Here is a 10,728-nt window from a genome sequence, read left to right on the forward strand (position 1 = left end):
TGAACTGACCTTTGCCTGTTTTTGACTACTCTTTTGGATTTGATCCTGTACTGCTGATCGTTGCTGACCTTGGCCTGTCCTTTGACTACTCTTTTCCCAGTTCCTCCTGCCGCAAGATTTGGTTCCCTATCCTGCTCAGAACTCTCGCCTTGGGTCTCTCACTATAAATCCTGGAGGCATCCAAGTAGCAAAGGGCTCCTCCCGACATGAAAGGCATCGGTTATAGGCGGAAGCATGAGCCATAACCGGACCCTTGGCGCCTGTTCTGAGTTTGGGATACCAATCGTGACAGGTACCTTGTTTATATTTAAATGCAGTAAATTTAGTAAAATAACAGTAAACCCAACCACAACACTTTAATACATTGTGAAGCAATAAGTGTAAACTGTGGAGACACAGAGTGCAGTTGTACATACAATAAGGGACCCCTTCAGGCCTGGACTGTGATTCAAAATAGGCCCTGGCATTTCAAGTACACAGAGGCCCAAACAGCCCCCACCAGCCCAATAAATAGTGACAGTCTATGGTGTCTTATAGCAGCCCTCTGCTATTTGCCAGAATCCACCGATTGCCAGTCCTGGCCTGGCCCCCTTAATGCTTTAGCACAATGCATCACTGCTTCCAATGAAAAGAGTATATCCAAGAACGGCGCACAGGTTATTAAAGCACCTTGGTGGCACCAGGTGTTTCTGCCCTTTAGACGGTGACCATCACTACTATGAAATTACCCCATGTCATTGGAAGCCTTCTGTAATATAGCAGGTAGTTATTCTTGTTTTTTCAGCTGTGCTCTATTATGAAAACCTCCTGCTTGTGATGTATGTACTGAACAAGTTAATTTGCCAAGCGTTCTTCCACCCTAGAGCCAAATATTTTATACTGATCTTTAAAACCTTATACTCAGTGGTCTTGCACGACTCACCTAATTAATACTGAACTTCCATTCAACCATAAATCTGACATGATAACTCAACTCCAAGGAAATGTTTTTTGCCAGCATCTTAGGAAAAATATATATCACAAATACTTCCATAAAATTTGTACTTTATCCGATGTTCATTTCAGTTGTAAACACTTTGATGTTGGCTGCAAAAGCCTGTGCTTTATAGTGTAAACATCATGGACAATTCCACACAAAAGAGATGTGAGGGCTATAAGAATGGAAAAGGGATGAATTCACTGACTTGACATAGAGCTTTTCTGCATAATATTAGTTCTCTGCGTGATCTAACTTGGATGTGTTGATCCATCACGAAGTGCATTTCTCATCTTTGCATCTTGAAGATTTAGTTGAGACAGATGTGAATCTTTGGCTAGCTGACTGTCAAATGGTCCAGTGGATTAAAGTTCTCTCTTTTTCACTTGAAACAATGTATTTATTCTCTTGGTGTGTTCAGAATCAGTGCCTGTTGTAAAAAGTTTACTATGTGATAGACCATGAGATACATTATCTTATCAAATGGAATCAAGCCCAAAGGGATAAATGAGAATTTTAAACCTATCACTGTAAACAAGTAATCTTTATTGAAATGAACATACCCACAATTATTTTCATTCTTGCCATGAATGGGGTCATCATGGTATTTTGCAACATCTACACCAAAGGTCTATTGTCAATCTCAGCTGAACCAAATTATCCAAAAAAAGTCTTGCTGCCTTAAGTGCTTGACATTCTGCTCCAGGGGAGGTGCCTCAAGGAGCTTGCTTTATTAGGCCCCAATGCAGTGTACTTGGGTGCTCCACAAATTGTTTATTGTGATTAAAACCTTTGTTATATTGATAATGAAGGTGTGTAGTGCTGAATATTAGTCAATCTGAGCATTAATTCTTCACATTTATTTTTATGCTCTTTAGGTGGATGGTCACATCCTGGTCATCTTGTTCACAGAGCTGTGGTGGAGGTTTTCAGACCCGTCGTGTCACTTGCCAGAAACTGACAAGTATGGGACTTCCTGTCGCTGTAGCAAATGATGCTTGCACTGTCTTCTCTAAGCGACCTGTTGACAGTCAAAGCTGTAGTAGGCAGCTGTGTGTTGAGTGGACAACATCACCATGGGGACAGGTAAGTGCCTAGGTATTACCCGTAAAGCATTTTTGTAAAAGCAAAACGATGCCCCCAAACAATGTAGGTCTCTACAAAAATATATTGCATAAACTACCTCATATGTTAAACCCTTCTTCGTCTAAATCTTCTTCTACATCTGCTTCGTCTAAAGCATTTTCATAAAAAATATACTTTTTAAGTAGTATGTGTTATTGGGTAATTCTAATTCCCCTTTTTAAGAATTTTAAGATGGGTCACCTCCTGGGATCATACGATTCACAGTGCACACAAACAAACCAAGAGCACACTGATGGGTTGGGCCCCATCAGCCAATTAATGGACAGAGTTCTGCCTTTTGCTCCCACCCTTCTTCCTGTTACAGTTAGAGCTGCATTATTTCCTGTCAGGTGATCTCTAAGGGAGTGCACAATGTATATACAATGTAGCAAAGGCTAGCACTCACAGGACTTGAATAAGTATATTGAAAAAAAAGGAAAAAATCAAAATCAAAAAGTCTCACAAGACAAGATCCTTACATGGTTTTTATTGAACCGACGTTTCAGTTCCTCACAGGAACTTTCCTCAGGGGTAACAGCACAGTGTATACACAAACAATTTAAAGGTGCAAGATTGCTCCAAAATAGTGAGCCCTTTCTCCCTTTCTTGGAGAATTTCTCCCCTCCAAGAAAGGGAGAAAGGGAGAAAGGGCTCTGCCCGAAACATGTAGTGTGCTGACACTGCCATTAATATTCACTGCAGTTTTCAAATGCTGCCTGGAGCTGCTTGATTCCTTTTTGCTTTTTTGATTTTAAATATTATGAAAAGTCCCCTAAACTGGATTGAATGCTTAATATTTATACAAGGTTGAGGAACTCACAATTAACTCCTAAACAGATAAACAACTGTAAGAAAAAAAAAATCAGTGAATACAGTTCAGTGAATTTCTGTAACAGTTATATTTCCCCTTTAACTGCACAACTGGAATCAGAGGCAAGAGTGGGACCATGAAATGGGTATCACCAGCTTTTAAACATTAGACACAGAAGAGCGTTGCAAGGAGAAAATTGGGAACAGGAATAATTGAAAACAAAAACAATATAAAAAATGCTGTCAAATATTCCTTTGTTTTCCTATACCGAATAAGGCTTTTATGTTATAAACTTTGCCCCATGGCTCTGGGATGCATTGTGTTTGTTGTTATTTAGTGTCTTTTGTGTTCTTGAGCCAGCGAGATTTACAGAGGCATCGTGACGTTCGCTAAGTGAAGCATAGATGAGTGGGCTTGCAGCATATGCTTTGCAGATGTTTCTTTGTACAGATCCAGAGGCTGCACTGTCCTCATTGTGACTGCGTGTGTACATTCATTTTAGTGAAACCTTCTCTCTGGTTGCTGATTACAGCTCTTGTCTCTTTGCTCGTGCCATAGAGCTGAATATATTTTGTTGCCTCATTTAAAGGCTATGCTGCATGTAGCTACTTATGTTCTGTAAAGTACAGCCATTCCCCTTACCTATTCTTGGTTGTCTAGGTTTTAGTTGGCAGTCTATGTTAGTTAATATCTGTTCTGCTTACACGTGTTTGGGGCAAAGTCGATATCTTTAACAACATATTTATGTTCTACAGTGTTTTACCTGTAGGGCTCTTATTGTTACCACAGACATGTTTTGTTGTTCTGATATAGTAAAAAAAAACATATTTGAAAATAATGGACTTTAGTATAAATAACATCTTTTAGTGGACCTTCTGTTTGTTGCTACAGCCCAGAGCAGATGGAATTCCCATGTGTCCTGTGGCAGCGCATGTTGTGACTGTACAGTATATCTGAGGGTGAGAAATGTAACATGAAGCCTTGTGCGCTACAGCTGTTACTGAAGTGTCACATTCTAAGATTAAAACTGTGTTTATGTCAATTGCTTCCTAAGTGGCTCTTAGAACACTTGAAAGAGCTACTGACTTTTTGCTTCAAACAGTATTAACATGTGTCCTGGATGTGACTTCCTAATAGATCACTGGATGGAGTGACTGTATGACTATGGCAAGGACCACTAAAGTATTTACGTAATCTATTTTGATTTTAGAAGAAATTCTACACTGTTAATTAACATAAGAGTCTTTTGTAGGGTTTGTTCATGGATTGTTTTATTAGTTGAATTTCAATATTTGGACCTAAATCCTTAGTAATAATTCCAGGAGGTTGATCTAGCGATCCCCAATCTTTTTTTATCCATGAGCCACACTCAGTTGGAAAAAGTGTTGGGGAGCCACACAAGCATGAAATGTAAAAATGGGCACCTACTTTGAGGCCACTGGGAGCAACATCAAAGGCGTGGTGAGCAACAAGCCACTGGTTGGGGAGCACTGGTCTAGGTCACTGGTCATTGGTATATCAACTGAAATGAATAAAGGTGGGGTATGTAATCTCCTTTGCATTATTTTAAAAAGCAGTAGACTGACCATGTTGGTCTGTACCAGCTCTTTTTGTAGTCAGTCAGTATTTAGAATTGTACCGTATATGCCCTACATAGCACATTGGTATGGAATAATAATTCCACCAGCCTCTCTCTCCGACAATACCTGCACTATACTACCTACCCTAACCTTCTACTACTAGGCTGCAATTAAATCTAATCATAGGCCAGTGTAGTCTAGATTTGCCCTCTGGCCCAGTAGCCATTAAACTCTGAACAGATTGCAAAAAGGAAATTTGAATGTTATAATCAAACACAAGGAACATTTGTCTGCAGCTATTTTTCCTGTTATTTTTCATACACATATTGCATTTAACTTTTGACACAGCATTTTTTCTGCTGTAGTAAATGCAGTTCCTGAAAAGAATTCTCACTATGTTGACATATATTGCACGCTTAAACCCTGCTCTGTTTGTATATATAAATATGCTTTGTAAACTCAGAGTTTGCATCTGCTTCATACATGGAGCTTTATATTTTCTGGTTTTAAAACACAAGATGTTAGCTTACAGGAATTTTGAGGAGTACCGGTTAATGGTTCAAGTTAATTGTTTTTTTTGTTTTTCTAATATTCAGTGCCATGGCCCCTGCATTGGACCCAGAATGGCTCTACAACACAGACAGGTTTACTGTAAGACAAGGGATGGGACCATTGTATCTCCTGAGCAGTGCCAAGCTTTGCCACGGTAATGCCTTACCTTATGTTTACTATACCTAACATATATGTATGTAGATACTACTGATCAAATTCATCCCTGACACAACTCTGTACAATAAACTCTAATACTGGGGACTTGTAGGATCCATGCCTTTCTGTAGTGTCAAGTAGTTGGTGAGCTCCCCTTTGTTATAACAGCCAATCTAGGAGTATCCAGAACTATAATAAAGCATACAACCCATTCTTATTACCATTCAAACTGTCTTTCTGTCCATTACCTTGTGGTAGGGGAATGCCCCATCAGTTGTAGCACTTAGTAATAATACAGTAAAATATATTATTTTCAGCTGCAGATAAAACTAAGGATGCACCAAATCCAAGATTCGGTTCGGGATTCGGCCAAGATTCGGCCTTTTTTGGCAGGATTCGGATTCCGTCGAATCCATGCTCCTGGGATTCTGAATTCTTAAAATAATGACTGTCTTGTAGACACGGAAGTTGAACATTTTTCACTGTGCAGGCAGACATTTAACCCTTCCATACCCACATTTGCATATGCAAATTGGGGTTCGGGTTCAGTATTCAGCCGAATCTCTCACAAAGGATATGGGGTTCAACCGAATCCAAAAAAAAGTGGATTTGGTGCATCCCTAGATAAAACACCCATTATTATAATCTCAAAGGATTCTAACATTTTCTCTAGAAAATGTATTTGTATATATATTTTATTATTATTTTTTTATTATTATTTTATGTGTTAAATATACTGTACCATGGCTTTCTAAGGCTGAAAGTCTGGACAAGGCAGGTGACATCAGTTGAAGGCAGTGACATTTGGGCTGTGGGCTTGTGATGTCAGGGTGCAGCAGCTGGTGATTGGTTAACATACACTGAAAAGTCCTGTATGGACTTCTGGCAGGTAGTTTTGAACAGGACAGCCCACGCAAAAAACACAATGTCTGGTTTAAAACCCTATATGAAATACCATATAGCTATTGAATGTGCAGAAACAAATTCATGTATAATAAATAGTTTGCAGCCATTTATCTGTAACAGGCATACATTTGCTGTCTAACTAGATTTATTGCTTGAGGCTTCCAAACCATACAATATTTGGAACATGGTTAGTTCACCGACAGAGACATAAATGTAATTTGCACATAATACTATCTGACAGTGTCTCTGGCATTCATGTACAAATGTATCTGTTTTAAATTGTATGTTCAGTGACCTCTGTATAGTATAAACTGTATACAATAAGCAATAATCATTTTTCCATGGCTGCTTACTGAAGGAATCTTGATGAGATAGCATGGAATCAGGCTATTAGTTCTTTTTTATTATGTGTTCGTAGTTGAAAATCTAGGAATCTTATTGTACTTATTCCACTTTCCATTCCATCAGCAGCAGCAGATCATGTTGGAGAAGGTGTCCATGGGAAACAGACAAGCACATCGGGTGCATGTCAATCCCCAGCAACACTTTGAAATCTTTTTTCTTTCTTATTTCTGCTTAGAAACTAGCCACAACTACTGCTGAATTCTGCAGTGCCAGTTGACCTTAGTTACATACATCGATGACATTGAAAAAACAACATCCATCAACCTGAAACTTTTGTCCAAGCAAAACTTGAATTCCAGCGTAATTCCCCATACTGTATTATAACTTGTGGCTTTCTCCAGTTATGCACTTTGTATCTACTTTGTATCTAACTTTTCTTTCTTTTCTCTCACCAGGCCATTAAATACCCAGAATTGCTGGGCAGATATCTGCAGTGTACACTGGCGGGTGTCCGCCTGGACCCTTTGCACAGCCACGTGTGGTAACTATGGTTTCCAGTCCAGGCGGGTGGAATGTGTGCACCATCGCACCAACAAGTCTGTGCCTGATCACTTGTGCTCCTGGAGGTCTCGTCCGATAAACTGGCAACGTTGCAACATCACTCCTTGTGAAAACAGTATGGAATTTAAGCTTTTTACATTGTGCTTCCGGTAATTTTCCTAGTAGTGATTCTATTTTTCCCCATACTGTCTTTTCCTACATAGTAACATAGGTTAAAAAAAGAAACGCATTCACAGAGATCAACCTCATATATGAAACTTGCCTAACTGCTAGTTGATCAAGAGGCAGGCAAAAACCCTTCCTCAGTTTGCCTCAGAGAAGGGAAAAATCCTTAATAAATGCATATACTTATGAAGAGAAACATTTTTCTAAAGCTTATTTGGTATATTTTGTGCTCTGTATGTATAAGAAAAGGCTTTTTGTACTCTGAAAGCTGATGGTATACTAACCCCCATATGTAATAAAATGCCCAGGAGCAGTAACCCATAGTAACCAATAAGATCTTTGCTTTTAAACAGGTGACCAGTAAATTCTACCTGCTGAATGGTTGGTATGGGTTATTGCTCCTGGGAAAACTTAGTGCCTTCTATTACATAACCATATAAAGACTATAAAATATATAAGTTTTCTGTCGTTTTTGTAGTGTTTTTTTCACCAATTGTCCCTTATTTTATATATATATATATTTTTTTTTTTACAGTTGACTGCAGAGACACCACCAGGTACTGTGAAAAGGTAAAGCAGCTGAAGCTCTGCCAACTTGCCCAGTTCAGATCACGCTGTTGTGGGACTTGTGGGAAAGCATAAACATTTGTTGAGAAATTCTTAATGTACTCTACCCATGAAAGGGGAATAGGAAAAGAAAAATTATAACAGGTTGGCAACACTACAATGTCCCGTGATTCTATTTATTTTTGGTCAGCATTTTAAATGGCTTGACATGATTCTCTTCCATTTATGCTGGAAGACTGAATGCTGTAAATACCCGACAACATCACTCCGTGCTAGCCACGAGTTGGAAATTAAACTAAAACCTAATGACAATGCTTAATAACTAAGCATGAAGACAACCAGTTGGCTCATGAACAATATGAAACCCACGGAGCTTTGTTCATGACAATAAAACAGCATAGGAAATTAAGGGATTTTGTTGGAATCCGAATGTAACAATGTGTAAAAAATACAATGGACAAGTTTGGACTCCAATCAGGATTTTGGATGTACATGTCATTTTATTGGTTTCATTGCTTTTTTTTTTTTTCTTTGTATTTTTCTTGTGCCGTCTCCAATTTCCATTTTCGCAATGGAATTCTTTGTGCAGATTGATAAAGAAGTAATGTGTTAGACACTTTTGCTTTGGATACAAAAAGGCAAATCACAGGGTGGATTCATACGCAACAAACTGAAAGACAGAATGTGAAATAATGCATTACAGTACTGCACTGTATGACACATACCAAAAAGAAAAAGCAGCTCGGATAACATCGAAAGGTTTTTATATGCACAATGTGAACACGGCACCTTAATGACGACTTGGCCCAAGACTGTATGCACAAGTGCTTTCCTAAGTGAATCACAGACTCGACAGACTGCCAGCATACTTTGCATAATAATGATTGGTCCATTGCCCAGTATTTACCACTGGCCGCAAGCACTTTAGGCTCAAGATTTACTTGCAAGCAAGGCAAAACAATAAGAAACGTGAAACAGGAAATCCACTTTACAAAGAAATAGAAATTGTAAAACAATGGGCACGCATGTAATGATTTAAGCTTGTTTCGCACTTTGCTACCTGTACATTATGATTTGGTTGGGAATAGGGTTTTTATAGCTTTTGTACCTATCAAGGGGGTTTTCCACTTAATAAGTGTAAATTTAAAGTTGTCATTCTTTAAAAATTGGTTGTGTAACAATAGTACAGCTAGGGTGACACCCCATGGTTTAGCAGCAGAATTGGCCACTTATGAGGTTTTGACTGAAATGCTTTTACCATCTAAAAAATAGAATTTTGAAAGTGAGTATCATGTCTGGTGTCACTTTAAGGGGAACAAGCAAATGCTTTTGTATAACAGGCAGCTTGCAGGTTATTATGTTTTGTACTAAAAAGGAAAGGAAAAAAATGCTGCCCTCTGCACCCATATTTAATATTCACAATGTCAGCCATGGTTTTCTGTAAATGGAAAGCACAAACTTTTGGGGCTTGTTATCTTTTTTTGTAAATAAATAGAAGTGCGTTATGCCCTGATAATGTACTATGTACAGATCAGGAGGATATAAGTAAGAGTAGGTCCTGTGCATACAAAGGGCTTGTAATTACGCCTTCAGATCTCAGCCATTTTTTCTTAATCAGCCTTTTTAGATCCCCAGTTCATGAATCTTTAGTTTCACAATTATTTTCTTAACCTTCGTTTTCATGCACAAACTGCATTCTTTCACTACAAATTGTTTGGTCATGAAATCCTTTAGTCATTCAGTGCCATGTGCATGTTGGGTTCCTTTTAATAAACCCCTTCCCTGAGCGCAATTTTGCTACATGACACAGTTCTATTCACTGAGAGAATGCTGCACAGAACATTGACCAACTTAGGAAGCACTTATATTGGATTTTAGTACACTAATCATTACAAATAAAAAAACAGATAAAACATGGACCAGGTGGTAAAGTGTGGATGGGAATTGGGCTTTCTAAAATTCTTGGCTTCAAATATTCAAAAACTCCCGTACAACATATACCTGAAAATGTCTCCTCAGGAGACTGGCACAATTGCAGAGGTAGTACATAGACACGTCGCACCAGTCGTTTATTATTTTAGCACTGCCCTGTTGAGGACAGAATATCAACAAAGGAAGAATGCACAGAGCATATCTAATTAGCAAGCACAACATAATAAGGGTCATTTACATTTTTTTCCTTTGTAGTAGATGGTTGCTATACACTGAGGGGCATATTCGCAAACAAATTCACCGAAAAAAAATGGCGTAAAAAGCTGTGTAAAATAAACGGAGAACATCACCTTCTGAACACCAGATTTTACGCTGTTATTTTACGTAAGTTCAAGCAGCAGAAAAAATGCATAAAAAAATATTACGCCGATTTGATGCCGTTTTTTTACACAGTGAAGCCTGTGTATGCAAATTTTCTTGCCGTTTTTTACACAGCATAGTAAATATGCCCCTTGACCTTTCTGCCATTGCATATGGAATAGTTTAATGGTATATTTTTGTACTTACTAGAAAAGCATAGGTAATTTAGCTGCTATGGAGGCTGTCCTGGCCCCCACCATCTGGCCCAGTGCTGCTAGGTTACATACCCCCCGTTGGCTTCTTGTTTGGTAACCATAGTAGTAGCCCTATGGAAGGTAATGTGAAGGTTGTGGCTAGACAGTCTGGGATACTGTCAAAGACATCAAGCAGCCCCATGTCACTGAGAGAGATAATGATACAGTCCTTTTTTTTCGGCCTATATTCCCTTCATACTGAATGATAACAAGGTCTCAGAAAGGCTAGAAAGCATAATTATCTCCCATTGGGACATGAGATTGGTTGATGCCTCTGTACAGTGGCAGTATAGGCACGGTTAAAATGGGATACTGAGCCAGTAGTTTAACCTCCTATAAGAGAATGAAACTCTTTTTAATAGCTTTGCTCCTCTCCAGAGCCCTCCCTCCCACCTTGAACCTTAAGTTCTCTTTTTGCTGTTCCTTGTTCTAAAAAGC

At 38.7% G+C, this 10,728-nt stretch overlaps 1 protein-coding gene across 2 annotated transcripts in view; it reads left to right on the forward strand.

The window, feature by feature from the left end:
* The window catches only part of adamtsl1 (ADAMTS like 1), a 184,509-nt gene extending 174,874 nt beyond the window's left edge, over window positions 1-9,635 (forward strand). Inside the window, exons 26-29 of one of the 2 annotated variants that reach the window (XM_012953036.3) lie at window positions 1,855-2,062; window positions 5,089-5,198; window positions 6,907-7,161; window positions 7,713-7,801. In XM_012953036.3, the coding sequence (XP_012808490.1) occupies window positions 1,855-2,062; window positions 5,089-5,198; window positions 6,907-7,161; window positions 7,713-7,716 (577 nt within the window). In that variant the 3' untranslated portion in view covers window positions 7,717-7,801. Of the gene's footprint in view, window positions 1-1,854; window positions 2,063-5,088; window positions 5,199-6,906; window positions 7,162-7,712 lie in introns of both variants that reach the window. The other variant, XM_012953030.3, reaches the window with a different exon arrangement.
* The last annotated feature ends 1,093 nt before the right edge of the window (window positions 9,636-10,728 follow it).

Source organism: Xenopus tropicalis, chromosome 1, assembly GCF_000004195.4.
Source record: "Xenopus tropicalis strain Nigerian chromosome 1, UCB_Xtro_10.0, whole genome shotgun sequence".
Taxonomy (NCBI): Eukaryota; Metazoa; Chordata; class Amphibia; order Anura; family Pipidae; genus Xenopus; species Xenopus tropicalis.